At 40.5% G+C, this 15,386-nt stretch overlaps 1 protein-coding gene across 1 annotated transcript in view; it reads right to left on the reverse strand.

Annotated features, from left to right (window-relative positions):
- Positions 1-15,386, reverse strand: part of il1rapl2 (interleukin 1 receptor accessory protein-like 2) — a 364,605-nt gene that overhangs the window by 21,717 nt on the left and 327,502 nt on the right. The window contains exons 8-9 of the mRNA XM_047585925.1: positions 9,375-9,507; positions 2,368-2,513 (exon numbers count right to left, since the gene is read on the reverse strand). Coding sequence (XP_047441881.1) covers positions 2,368-2,513; positions 9,375-9,507 — 279 coding nt within the window. The remainder of the gene's footprint in view (positions 1-2,367; positions 2,514-9,374; positions 9,508-15,386) is intronic.

Here is a 15,386-nt window from a genome sequence, read left to right on the forward strand (position 1 = left end):
CAGACACAGACGCCCTAAAGAATATGTTAGAAACTGTAGACATGCAGCCTCTTGCTTTAGTTTCAGTCATTGCACACACGCGCAGGTAATTGCGGTGTCAAGTAATGAGGACCCGACGAATCACATCCTGACCCCCTCTGGAGGTGCGTGTTTGTGTGGTCCCATGTGCTTGTGCATGTGAGTCCCTAGGGTGCTAGTTAAGTGTAGTAAGATAGATTTGACACCCAAGGCGTTCAGCAGGAGTCAGACGGGGAGAGAGGAGAACCTGTTTTTAGCTCTCCTCCCTCCCCCTTTTTCTCTTCATCACACCCAATCCTCTCATATACCCCTAACCTTCCCCATCTTTATCTCTCCGTCTGCATCTATTACTTCTCTATTTTCTTCCTCGTTCTACCTCCCACCGTTTCTGTGCCTGTTTATTTCTTCTCTCCAATTCTCCCTGTCCCTGCTTTTCCTCCAGTACACACATTATTTCATATAGCGTGCACTCATGCGGCCCGCTTCACCTCCGAGATTTGAGGCAACAGAGACAATCCATCTCCTCCTCCAGCGCTGCTTTACCATTCTACGTTTCCCTTGGTCTCTCTAGGTTTCTCCCTCTTTCTCTGGGTCTTGGCCTCTGACGGAAACAGGCCCCGCACTCTCTGCTCATCAGATGGAAAGCAAGATACCGCAGGACTGCTGCAAATGTTTTACAGAGAGAGTTGTGCCCTCATGCATTTTTCAGCTGAATATTTAAAGCAGTAAGTACGCGATCCGCTTTCTTTTCTTTTCTTTTTTTTATTTTTGTCGCCATCTGTGGAGCTCAATAGTCTTTGCTCTGCTGCTTTTTCATTGCACTTCCTGACACCCACCTGTCAATCAAACAAGGTCCAGTACTGCGACTTCTTCTTTCCTATCTGCAGATGAAGCCCGCGATTATAAAAGTGGCGCTGCTTCGGAAGACGCTTTTACATCTCACACATTTCTTGGGGACAGCGCATATTTAAAGCCTTAATTATCTTGGAAGCTGTTCACGTCCACAAATATTTACTAGACCATAAAAGCGCTTTCAGTTTCTAAGCTGCAAGGGTATTCCTTGTTAACAGAATCTTAAAGGGATACGGTCTGTCCCAGTTAGCTAGAGCAGATATGGCTTTATGTTTAGCAAGATAGAAAATAAAGCAGTGGTTTAGGGAGAACACAGCTGTGAATCCAGAGTGTGACATATTGTTTATTGCTGCTTGCCCATTCGACAGAAAAATCTGAAGATATGTCAGTCAAAGTTAGCCTTCATTTAATGTTTAATTTAGTCAATGGGACAGTCTGACATGCTGGGAAATTCGCTTGTTTGCTCTCTTGCCAAGTGACAGTGGGGTGTAACATAGCATGAAGTTCAATGATACGTCTACCAGCAAATTGAAAGTTACATGCTTTATCTTGTAATAAGACATATGCCTTGACCAAGTGTCCTACTGGCTAACTTTCATGGTATCTAGGCACCATGATTGGACATTTTCACACTATAGCTAATTTTACTTTTAAGTACTCAAGTACTCATTTATTGTCATTCTGAACATGAAGAGAAGGAAATTTGTGTCTCAGGTCTAAAGCTGTATGTGTGTAACTTATGGTGTTGTGAATGTGGTTTTAAAACAATTCAACTAAATTCTGCTGTTTTTTTTTTCTCTTTTATCTTTGATGTCTGTCTTCCGTGTTGTTACAGCTGTTAATGCAAGCTCACTTTCACTTTCATTATTCTTATGCAATTTACAGCTCTAGCTGTAGCAGATTTAATACTTGAAATACAACATGGTTTTATGCAGTTGCTCATCCCTTGACCAGTATTGTGGTTTGGTTTTTTGATTTCTTCTTGCAGTTTGACTTTGTGGGGGGTTTTCACTCACATGTTAACATTGTTTCTACAAGTATCACAAAGAGGAGTGGACAAAAAAACAGGCAACTTAACTAACTTTGATCTCACCAAACTTTTATTTTCCCAATATAATGTTCAATTTTTGCAACTAAAAACTGATCTGGAGTGCCCCAAGGCTCCATCCTGGGCCCTCTGTCCTGTTTTTAATTAACAGCTAGAAAATTACAATTTTGGGTTACGATGACATTCATGATGGCTTTTGTTAGTGCAATCAAGCATGGTGAGATAAAAAATGACACAACTCAACCATGTGGAGCTGGTTTCTTAATGAGCAATTTTCCAAACTATTGTGTTCATTTGTCATTGTATCTGTCCCTTGTACAGATTTAGTGTTTGAACAAAAGCAGCAATGATGTGATGGTAGTTTTTTGTGTGCGCTACATTAAAAATAATTCCTTTAATGAAGCAAAAAAGGGGTAATTAAAATGGAAGGAAAGAGGAGAGAGTGATACCTTTCTTTTGCAGTATAGCACTCCCGCTGCGTTTCCCTATGTGGTTCTCCACGTAGCAGGTGTAGTTGGCCAGATCTGCCTCCTCCACAGCATCAAACGTTAAGGAGAGCTGCACCTCCTTCTCCCCTAAATGCTCCCTCAAGATCCTGCACAAAGAAAGAGACACAGATGATAGTCAAACACTGCGGGGAAATCTTTTGTTCCTAAATGTTCCTTTTAAAACACTTAAGGTAGATGAGTAGAACATAAACTAGTTTCATCCCTTTACTAAATAAATAAATAAATAAATCTCAGAGACATAGAGAGATCTAAGTCTCCCAGATTTCTCCATTAAGGCATGGCAGAGAAGAGAAGAGGCACAAGTAGTATACCACTATAGAGTATATATAAAAAGGAGGACAGAAGGAGCAATGAGGCATGTATAGAAAATACTGCAACAGCTGGAGAAAGCCTCTCTCCTTACGGTGAGGTCATACTCCTCTAAAAGTCTGAAAGGGGGAGGTAGGGGAGGTGGAGGCTGGGATGATGTCTGGGTCGTGACGTGCACCTTTAAGCCCGATTTAAGGTCACATGCAGCAATAACAAGTTATATCTGGGATCAGGCTAACTGTACTGAGATGGCAGATTCAGAGCAGTTGGCACAGATGGTCCTCGAGTAGAGTTACAGGATGGCAGGTTTTCACCACTCACCTTTATGAGACTACAATACTGGAACCTAATTTCAGTTGATTTCATGTGGTTTTGGAACTATGCAACACAATGCGGGCGTGTCTCATTTGTTTTTTGTTTTGTCGCAGATGATGATGTTTCCCATTCAACCACAGCTCATTGTGCAGTTTATACCCAACACTGTGGGAGATTTAGTACTTGAATTTTGATTTGCAAAGTAAAAAGTTAGCATCCTTGCTGAAGACAACACTCATCAGCTCATGGTAACCGGAACAAACAAAATAACATGATGCAAGATGAAGTTCATTTAGGTATCTAGCATTATGATTCACTATCATTTCCACTACACTTCCACCGTATTGCTTGTCTTTCTCCTCATCCCCTTCTCTGAATTTCTTTTTTTCATTTTAACCACTGCTCGCACTCACGCTATAAAGAGTCATATACACAACATATATCAGGATTGAATGTGCAGAGTTGTGACGGGTGGTGGCCCTTTAGAAAGCTCTCCTATTGTCACTGAAAACTTGAAAATCTGTCATAGCTTGAATGTAAGTTTTGCCTCTAAACATGAATTAAAGCTGTTGGTAATAAATCTAACATTTAATATCATGTTTGTCATTCGGGTGACGTAACTAAACCAAAGATAACAATCTAGTTAGCTAGTGATAATGATGACACACAAACAGGTTAGACAAGCATCCTCACACCAGTGGGTAAAAAATAGCCGACTGGTGCAGACCATTCCTTAAACTGCTATTTCTCAGGGTTATTTTGGGAAAGTCAATAAAGACCTCACATCCTCTCGCTCCTGCTCATGCACTCCACTTCAATATGAGGAAATGTACAGAGCAACAGCATGAAGAATCATACAGCCACTATTTACCATCTGATGGAGAAAATTAAGTGAACTGTCACACCTCATGTACACCAACTCCAACAAACTCTATTCCATTTTTCACAGGGTGGAAGACATTTTATAGCCAGTGTCTTGTGACGAGAACTGAGTGTCAGTTTTTAATACCTGACTAGTCACAGCTTCAACCTCAGAGCAAATTGTTTTGGACTGGGCCGGGGCCAGAAATGATGAGTGTGAACCAAGACAAATCTGGACAGGCTTTCAGAGGGTCACAATATGTGACAAGCCTCTTTTTTGAATATAGAAGGTCCTGTGTCTGCAGCCAACGCCATATTTTTGGATTTTGGCTGTTTTTCCACACAGTACAGGTGCATTTTTATGCACATGCAATACATTTGTATTTTAATATGTTGCAACAGGCTGGCGATGTCACAGTATATAAAAAAAAGTGGATGCCATGAAAGCCAAAGCACTTCGAGCTCCCCCTGGTGACTGGCTGCAGTATAGGTCATAAGCTCTACCCCCTCCATATTTGACATATGTGATGATATATACTTGACATTGAAGGATGTGACATCATTACTGACAGTTGCCATTGACAACTGCTCAGTGAAGTGTTCTCGTGAGACTATGAGAGTAGGAAAATTCTGTTCCCATGATGACAATAAAGACTTTTGATTCTTGAAACAGCTCAATTAATGCTGCTAGTCTAGCCTTTACTACTAAAACAGCTACCATGGTTAATATGAGCCAACTTAGCTGCAGAGATGTGTGCAAGAGTCTCAAACTAAAGTCCAACCATGGCAAGCAGGGATGAGGCAATGTATTGTATTTTCTTGTGAGTCTTTTTGTTATTCACCATGGAAAAGTAGTGTATCTCTCACTTTATCCAAAGGTAGTGTGCAAAGAAAGCATGGGTACTCCCTCTGGGAAGTGAACCCCTAATCCTTCCAATATGGATGTTTTCCTTGACTGTTTTAAAATGTCAAATGTTCCTGAAGAAATACAGCAAATGACTGGTATGATCTGTATGTGTGTTTTCACTTCTTTCTCTCCTGTGTGTGTGCGCGTGTGTGTGCCAGTGGTTTCCAGTGAGTGCATCACTTTGGTGTTCACCACGACAGAGCCTCAGTGGTTTCTGTCAAAACCTGACACTCGCTAAAATCCTCAATTTAAAACACATCACCTCCTGTCTTCCTTTTTCTCACATTTCCTCCAGTAACCATCCACCCCCACCAACCCTTGTCAGACGTCCTTTGTTTTTCCACTTGCCTTCCTCCATCTCGTTTCGATTTACAACTTAAAGGCTGTCTTGATGACTACTATTAAACGCTATCTGTCACTCTCGTTAAACTGCACTGAGGTGAGATCTCTATATATCGTGTTGGTGTAATACTAATGCGATTAGAGGCAGCATTTCAAAAGGGAATTCTTTAGAGGTTACATTTCAAAGTAAAAATCACTCTTAACAAATATTTAGGACTTCTGGTAATCTGGTCATGTCAGGGCTCACATCCCCCTCAAACCATTCTTCACTGCTGCTTGTCTTAGTAGAAAAGTTAATGGACGCAGACCACTAAAAGGCAGTTTAACTGAAGCGCCGGTATGGGTATTGTTAAGGTTTTATCCAATACTGGTGCCAAACTGGTACTTTTGAAACAGTGCTGGTGCTTAAAGAATGGAAAACATACAAACTTTGTCCAAAAATTCTGCTAAGTTTGGCTACCACCATTTGAGTCACCAAACACTCATTCCTAAGGTGTACCCCAGGGATCAGTGTTTGGTCCTGTTCTCTTTGTGCTGTACATGCTTACAGCCAGTGAGTCTCACAATATCCACCTCAACGCAGTCACCTCTCTAAAAACTAAAAGGAGTTTTTGCTTGGCACCGTTGACCTCAGGCTTGCTCTGGAGGTTTCAGGACAGTTTTTGTAAAGTGTCTTGAGACAATTTGTATTGTTATTGGCGCTGTATAAATAAAATTTAATTGAACTGAATTGAATTAAACTCCAATGTGACATCAGACATCATCGCTGGTCAAAGGTCCGACCAAAACAACACACTCTGTCTCCCCAGCAGTTTTACTTGGGCTTTCTCTTATCTCAATGCTTTCTCCAAAGCTGTAACCTCTCATTGAGGTACAATTAAAGCTACCATTTTCCTTTAAAGAACAATTCCTCTGCTATTAAAGCTGATACAGGCCTTTGATACACCCAATATACTGTTGGTGTAGTCTGTATAGTAGATTAGAGCAATATTCAGTGGTTTTCTTAATAGCCTGCAGACTTTTAATTACATATGTTTAAAAGAGTACCACACAAATGTTACTGTTTCAGAAATGCTGTGACCAAGTTGAACCAATTGTTCACTTTGTTTCTCAAAAATCACGCGCCACCAGATCTTGTTATGAGGTAACCTGTATTATTCACTTCACTGTGAGTGGTAATAATAGTCTGGTTTGATATTGCAATTCTGCTTGCAAACAAAATATATATTTTAAGATGATACTTTTCTGCTGCTTGACATGAAAGCCTTGAACAGCTTTCAGGGCGACTAAAGTGCATGGAAAAGCAACAGTGGTACTTTTAGACAACTTAGAAAGAACAAGCATTTGCACCATAAAGTTTTTACTGATGTGGGTATAAACTCTCATGAAAAACATTAAAACTGTCAGGTTTGACAGCAGTTGGACTGGACAGCTGACATGAATAACAAGCTGGTAAAGACGCCACTCAGCATAAGAACACATGTGGGTCAGGCCTACCTTCAAGTGGAAATTTGAAGCAAGCACTGGCCCAAGTTGAAATAACTGTAATTATGTATTCATTGCACATGAACAAAACATGACCTATGATTGCTGAGTTGCAGAAATGTGATATAGCTGGACAGCAGTGAAGCTGCGCTAGGAAAACAGCTAGAGTAAAACTGATGATGCTGCTCATACCTACAGTTTTGACTGTGTGTTACGGAATATTTTGACCAAAATACTTGAATAATTTAAAAGATGCATTTACATTTTCCAAAGAAAGAAGAACAAATGAGAAGAACTTCTGCTCTTCAGACAAACTCAGTGTTATGTTCTCTGGTTGCTGCAACAGTAATGAGGTCAACAGTTCTCTCACATACTGAATGGGAACAAGCATCTGTAATTACAGGTATTCACATAATCATTGAGACCGCAAGACAGTGTCAGAAACTATGCAAACGGACATGGACACAGTCCACAGGGCAGCGCTGCAGCAGGTGGAAGCAGCTTGAAATGGGCAGATTAATGTGCAGCACAGCAGGAGTCTGCCTGCTTTAGTGTGATTGTTGAATTTAGAGTAGCAGTGTGATTAGATCAGAGGTGGCCAGAGGACTAGACTGAAAGATTGAGAACTCATCAGGCAAAGGTTAATTTAATACCACGGGGCGTGATTAGTCTCAAGTTTAAACACTCCCACTCATGCACGCCGCTGTTCTCTTTATCTCCAGAACCATTTCCCCGGGAGTGAACACTTTCAAAGGCCAGTAAGTGGCTCAGCAGTCGCAGATACCATGCTTGAGGCACAGAACCTGGGTCAGCAAGCAGCCCTCCTGCTGAAGTGTCCTGCAGCAAGAAACGGAAGCTCTCCCAGCTCCTGCTTTTGCGTAGCTGACTCTGACCTCCCTGTTGACGGAGCAGGGAAAGAGACAAACGTGTTTTTTTCCCTTCAGGGGAGACAAACAATCCCATTATTATCGGTGTGCTGAGCTGATGACATGAAATGTGATGGCTCTTTGAGCAGGAGAGAACATTTTGTCTAGAATTTACTTTAAAACACTTTTGTATTATAGGAGTTACTTCCAGGTCAGGTGAGTGTGTTGGCATTCATTGTTAAAAGCAAAAGATACAGCATCTTTTACATGTTAGTACACTTTTTGTTTCGGGATAACAGAAAGGACCGAGTGTAGAATATTATTGCTCCGAAGGCTGAACAATAAAATGGCGAGGCACAGTGTAGTTACTGATGATAGTCCATTAATCAACACCAGACTGTCTCCAAGCTGCCATTGGCATGGTGCAACTAGTGCCTTTAAGTAAACAAACAAAAAGGCTTGTCCCTACAATGCCATATGCTGTCATATTCAAAGTAATAAAGCTGCACATCGTACTTCAATAAAGGTTGCAAAAGCTATGAATGAAACTACAATCACATTTAAGTTCACATTCCCTTCCCTGACCTACGTGACCAAGCTAGCAGTTCATGTTCACCTGTTGCAAAAGCACAAGCAAACAGTCCCTGCTAACGGAGAAGGAGACAATATTGATTTGGCTGATTGGTTGCAGATCTTCTTAGAAAGACATTTTCACGGCAGACTTTCCGGGAAATGTGACGCTACCTGTATTAATACCTAGAGTCACTGCACTGCATGCATTTATGTGCAATTTTGCTGTAATTGGAGTATGAGACATTGAGTAAGGTCAATTGAAGTAGCTCATTTATTGCTAGTTGACATTTGGCCACCCATATGCAATCAGTCCATTCTTGAGCCCAAGTGGATGTCTGAGACATAATCTGTGAGAAATTTATCCACATTGTTCGTGAAATATGTCATTCACAAGAACTGGACATTAAGTATAACTCAGAAATAATAGGAAAAAGCCGACACATTAAGTCTGTAGTACGCTCTATGGAATTGGAGCCACTTGCTTTGAAAAACCTTTAAACACACAAAAGCCTTTTATAAGACCTACAATTCCAAGTTATTCTTATGCATTTGAACACAGTGGAAAACAAGCAAAACCATTAACAGTCCTCATCTTTGAACAAGCTGTCGCTTTGAAGATAGACAGGCTAATGAAACAACTCATTTTAGTCACAACTTTTCCTTTTAACTTAATCTCGTACAATTTCTGGTGATAAACTGATATGAATAGGAGCAACTGATGGATTTTGAAACATAAAGCTACTTTCTCACACTGACTGTGTGTGCGTGTGTGTATGTTTGATGAAAAGCGCCACGGTGTACATATAGTGCCTGTTGCCATGGTGATCCTTTCAGGTTGTTCTAATGATATTTGATGCCCTGCAGACAATCAAGCTTTCCCCAATAGAGTCCGATGTAATTGGTCCCAATAGGGGAGAAAATGAATTCAATTTAACTTTATTATTAGAATTCGTAATTTTTTAGGAAAGTTGAGAAGAAACCTGTCAGAGAGCACTCAACGACTCATAAATCATAAGAGAGCAAATTAGATCCTGACAGTGTGAGGAGTGCAGCTGGAGTTGAGGCTTTTCTGAAATTAATTAACAATTGAAACCTACAAACTTTAAAGAGTGTAATGGATACCGTCTTGAAGCCTGTTGCAGCAGTGGCACATCATACGGATTAAGTCTTTACTCCACTTTGGTTTATTTGCAATTTACATAACCTGTTGGCTACTTTTTTTACCCCACCCCTCCTATAAACAATGATTAGGTGTGAAGGCATCTTACTGTAGAAACTGTGGTATTTACCTGACTTCGCTTTCTTTTATATGCCCTGCAAGTTCTTCCACAAACTTTTCCCCTTTCATCCAGTAGATGATAGGCCTTCTGTTTTCTCCGCTGTAGCCAAAGAAGGCCTTGCAGTCCAGACTGAGAGGCATACCTGCAACACAGAACACACTATTGTAAGACAAGAGTGTAGTGATTGACAAATAGAAATAATATAAAAAATAAATGTAAGCACCGAGCTGAGGCAAAAACATGCCCATAGCATGGACACGGTAAAGACATCATTACGGGAAAGAAAAACAATACTAGAAAACAAGAGGTTGTCAATAAATAAATCTTCAACATTTTATATATTTCCTTTAATTCCGCACTGAGGTGGGCAGGTGGTAGTGTAAAGTCAGCTCCCCCCAGGGAATCAGCACACAAAACTACTATAGGTGTGCAACTAGGCACCTACTTGGGTCCTCTTAAAACACCAAACTGATATAATTACTGGATGAGGGGAGGTATTGTGGAAAGATTCAAGGTAATAGCCACCAACAGGACACATGAACTCATCTAACATATTATTTTTGTCTCTACAGTTTTCTGCACATTATGAGTGGGTCATAATAACTCTCCTCAGACGAGATATTGGTTTAATTAACGATTCTTAAAAGCATGACAATGGGATAAAATCAGATAACTGTATTAGAGTAAAACAAACAAACAAAAAAAGAGTTCCAGATGATTATTATTTCTTGCTAATTAGGATGATGCAATTACATTTTCAGAATTGCATATTTTAACCATCGTCTGTGAACACTTCCTAGCTGGGGCTCACCTGTCTGTTTGCATGGATATGGGATAAATAGCATTGCTTTAGTAAGAAAGTATTAAACAACAAATTATTTTTTTGGATGGATTTTTATTTTGTTTTAAAAGTCTGGCCCAGCAGTGTCTGCTTAGAAAAGATGTGGCCGTAGGACAAATGTAGTTGATGACCCTTAATTTATGGGATCAGGCAAGAAGAAAACATCAAACCTTCCAAATATTCCAACCATTTACGCACATAAATTCATGTAAGCAGGAGAACAGCTCAGCTGCAAACTTTACATTATTCAAAAGTGAGCTAAGGACATGTCTCTGCAAGATGCAACCTGGAAAAACGTTCAACTGAAGTGAAAAATATACACTTTTACACCAAGTTGCTAATCAGTTTTCTTAATAAACCTATCGAGACAAGACACATAGGAGACACTTCTCACGGAGAGTTGGCATTTGAAGTTTGGTACAAGTAAAGCCTGGAATGTTTCTGTTGATTTTATTGCAAACAGCCAAAGCGCAAAACAGCCAAGTGATCAAATTTGCACCAGAAGTTTTGTATAATTCTTTGAACCAATGCCATTGTTAGGCCTATTTTAAAATATTCTTATTCCCCCTAAATAACTTGGTGGTGTTTAATTCATTTATTTTTACAAAAAAAAAGTGCCGACAAATTCAATGTAATGACCAAATTACAGCCTTAAAGAGTACCACATGAGAAAAGGCAGCAAAATGAACAGGGTGCTGTTCATAACAACACACACATAAACGGGCTATGATACGATAAAATATATACACTTACTGTACATACTTCTAAACATCTATCAGAATATGATTTTGGTTCTTAGATGTGGGCAAAATTACTGTGCCCGTTGCAGAGCATCAGAGCTACTGGAAGTATCACAGTAGAAGAAGAATTTCTTGGATTTCATTTTATTTATAATTGTTTTAAATAACTGACACACGCGCACGCACTGACACAAACTGTATGCGCAGACAGTATCCACACAAGCTGTCACACATACACTCCAATAAGACCTTGAAACCCCCACCACTCTGTGATTACAGCTATCAGTGGTGATGATGGGCCATTAATGAGCATTCTAATGAGCACTAGCTCGTTAGGCAGTCAATTAGCAGATAATTATGATCGACCTTAGTATTATCATAATGATAGTGCACTCAAGAGCCAATGCTGAACGTTAATGTTGGGTGTATCTCTGTGTTTGTTGTGAGACAGAAGGTTTGAACTGAAGGTTAGCGCTAAACATGTTTGTGTTTCAGAATTTCGCAGCAGCCAACGCTTTCATGTGGAGCGGGTGGAAAATGCAGGTGTTTCTGTGGCAGTTTTGTCCTTTAGCGAAGCAACGCCTAATCACCATTTTCAAGAGAAAGTCTGAATATTCAGAGCAGCAGAGGTAAGAATCTTTTATGGCTGGTTATAGGTTGAATAAACATGAGGTTTTGTTGGTTGGTCGTGCCGTATGAAAATGCCTGGTGATTGCTTTATGTTTGGTGTCACCGTATCGCTTATTTTGATTGATGGGAAAAGGGGAGGGGAGTGGCAGCTTTGACTTCTGTCACTCTCAGAATTATCATTTAAAAAAAAAAACAAAGAGAAAAAGAAGCGGTCACCAAAGCCTTGTGTGCCTTGTATGTGAGGCGGCGTGTACTGCAGCAGTGACGCGTAAACACGCGCTGCAGAAATCTGTTTATAAAATCTGAGTGAAAGAGTGAAACTGGTTCAGCTTGATTGTGTGCTTGTCTTTCTGCGTGTAAGGAGGTGTGTGTGTGTGTATGTGTGAGCGCTGCAGTAATTGATTAGCACCCTGAGGGTGTGTTTGTGTTCTCAGCATGTTGTGGTGATTAAAATCATCAACATTGTTTGCACTTGTGTGTAGGTTGGTGGGAATGACTGTTTGTGTGTGTGTGTGTGTGTGTGTGTGAGTGTGAGTGTGTGTGCGTGTCCTCTAATCGCAAATATGAGCCCTGAAATCCAGCCTGCATTTCATACAGCTGAGTCGAGTCATGATTTCTATTTGTGGCTAGAGCAGCAGTGCAGAAAAAAAGGCTGGATCTGTGTGTTGTCAATAGTATCAAAGAAAAAACTTTGTACAACTGATTGACGTGAATTTTCTCAAGTTGGTGCATCATCATTTCACACTGCCGCAGAGTGCCATCACACCTTGATGCTGCTTCCTTTGGTGTGACACACAAGGGAAGAACTCGCTCCGCCCAATCACAAGTGAGTTAGCAAAGAAAAGTCACATGACTGCCAAGTCAAAGCCAATCTGATTCCGCTCTTTGTCATTTTTTAATTCACCCTGACAGACTTGTCTGTGCTCCTCAGTGAAGATTCTCAGCTGCACATAAAGATACAGCCGAATACGAGCATCGGCCCAGACTGTGCTTTGCCCTTGGTTCATTTTTTTAATGCTTCCATTCGAGCATGAGGAACGGCTGGTTATCAGACATCAACATCTGTTTCCTTTTGTCTGTAAGGTCTTGTGATTCGAGGTTGGTTCCTGCGTAATACCACAAGCTCACTGAAAATAAATAAATAAATAAAACAAAACAAAAAAAAAAACTTTTTTTTCTGCATTTGATTTGTTCTCATGAACCAGGGTTAAACAGATGAAGTTGTAAGTCTCCATCATCTGCAACAAACTATCCATTATTCATTAAGCTCTGAACTTTGGTGCATTTCAGGTCTGGTTTTACAGCTACTGCTTGACACTGGTTCAGAGCAAAAAAACAAACAAAAAAAAAAACAACACCACTTGACTGCAGCAAATGTGAGGCGGAGCGTCTAAGAGAGAGATTTCCCCCTCAAGTTTCAAGATTCAAACATTAAGGATGACTTTATCTGCTGGATGTACGTTTTAAAGTCAAACATCGTTTTAAATATTTCTGAATCACTTTATCATTCATATCTACTTATCCTACCAAATATTCAGCAAAAAACACCATCAGAACCAAAATACACAGCTTACTGGTTACGTATGTGGGATGAGAGAAAGTGAATACAGGAACATATCTATCCAATTAGGTGTGGAGGACTGCCATTAGTGGACAATGCCCTACAGTTGCCCTCTGAACAAGGAAGCTACAGGAGCACCAATCTATACCGGGGACAGCTGGAGACTGGATGTTCCCACCACTCCAGGGTTATTTTGGGACTGGTTTCGGTGGAGTTTTGGTTGCAGCAGAGCATGAATGCCATGTCCTCATCTGCCCAAATGAACCCAGACAATAGTAGCAGAGTAATTAGACAGAAAACAAGTTGTAGTTCGAATTTTAAAGGAGAGTTTCAAAGTATTCAGTTAACCATTTTTATTAAAACAAGACCCAACCTGCACTGCAAATACCTAAGTATGACTTGTTCTGATTTATGTCACAGCAAAATCCCAAATTCCAGGAGGCGCTGATTTGTGATATTTCATATATATGAAAAAATATGAGGAAGGAAGGAACACAGGGAGGTGGGACACTGATAAAAAATACAGTCTGTCTTCTTTGCTCCTTCCTCTGTAACTCTTGTAGCTACTTCACATCATTAGTCTGTTTCACTTGTCACTCTTTGGGGTTCCCTGTTCTCTCCCTGTTTTTCATTTCTCGTCTCTAAAATAGATTCTTTCTCACTTCTCCATGTCTCTCTGCCTTTCGTCCTCGGCATGTCACGATTTTTTGTCTCCGTCTCTGTCGCCATTATTCGCCCCTCCTTTGTCTTTTCTTTTGCTCACTCACCTTCTTTCCTACTGTTCCTGTCTGTACAAAAACCTTTTATATTGATAACATTTTTAGCATTCTGATACAGACAGATCTGTGTCTCCGAGGCAGTGGAGGTGTTTTCACATGCGCAAAATGCATGTGTTGCTGAAGACATCTAGGTGTTTGTAATTCATCTAAAATTACATTAAGAATTGGCCCAAAAGGTGTGACAGGCACAATAGTTAACTTACTTTTTGAGCAGCAATAGATAATGACATTATTTTTTTTTGAAGTAACCAAATTCTGCCCATGTTGGGAAAGGAAATGAGAAAGGAGCAGATAACATTCAGGTGAAGGATCGTATGAGAGAAGTAGGACAAACCTTAACGAGGGAAATGAATCACTGAAAAGTCGTTTTCACACACACACACACACAGGCACACACACACACACACACAAAGATCCTACATCCATTGACTTGACGAGTACGTATGACAAGAAAGGACCTAGAAGTTAATAGACCTAGAATTGCAGACTTGGACTGTCATATATTTTTATATTTCATGTTGTCTGTGATTCAGCCCCTTCATTAAACCTTGGCCTACTTAACACAGAGATTAACGTTAAATAAAGGTTATTGAATTGATCTGTCCCCTTCCCCTGGAAATTCAGAGGTGTCGCGGGAGCAGTGGAGCCGGTGAGCCAGATTTTTATGCACTGATTAATTTAACACGTCATATTTCATGGAGGGCGAAGATGGACAAAGGGGACAATACCGCAAAATTATATACACTAAGCCCCAGAGGGTGACTAACCCACTATTTCCTAGCAGAGAGATGGAGTGACTTTGAAGGTCCACTGAGAAACACAGTGCCTTAAAATGGGAAATATGAGAGCAGGGTCCTGGGTACCATTAGAGTCATCTCTCTGCAAGTATTTTAATCTTGACTCTAGCAATGATTCTATTTTCTGTTTTCATCGATGGATGTGTAGGCAGAGACCAGCACCCATAAATTACATCTTGTAAAACACAATATGCCCAACTATGATCTCAAACATGCGCATTGCAGTTGCTAGGAATTCTGGGTCCCCTGAGAGAATATCGGAATGGGCCTCCTTACCCCAGGATTTTTCATCATGATAAAGTAATTGACCCTCGCCTGATGCTCATAATTGATGAGTAGAACTTGAATGTGTCATAATACAATTCAATGCAGATTTGTAACTGAGTGGGTACTTATGCTTTACTGGGGCACTGTCCACAGGGATAATATGTGTGAATGCGCTGCAGATAACCTCCAAATTAGTAACGTTCAGTTAGCTACACCAGGAATTATAGCTCTACACTGAACTGCCTCTCGCCCGATAACAGCTAGAGCTAGATGTCCTGGGTCCCTGCTCTGCTGCTTCTATTCCTGGCCTCCCTCTCAAGTCTTTTCTGGTGTCCAGATATGTGTTTTTTGGGGCCATCTTCTTGCGGTCACTTAAAACACGTCATGAGGAAGAACGAACCGTGGA

This window comes from Mugil cephalus, chromosome 5 (genome assembly GCF_022458985.1).
Source record: "Mugil cephalus isolate CIBA_MC_2020 chromosome 5, CIBA_Mcephalus_1.1, whole genome shotgun sequence".
In the NCBI taxonomy this organism is placed as follows: Eukaryota; Metazoa; Chordata; class Actinopteri; order Mugiliformes; family Mugilidae; genus Mugil; species Mugil cephalus.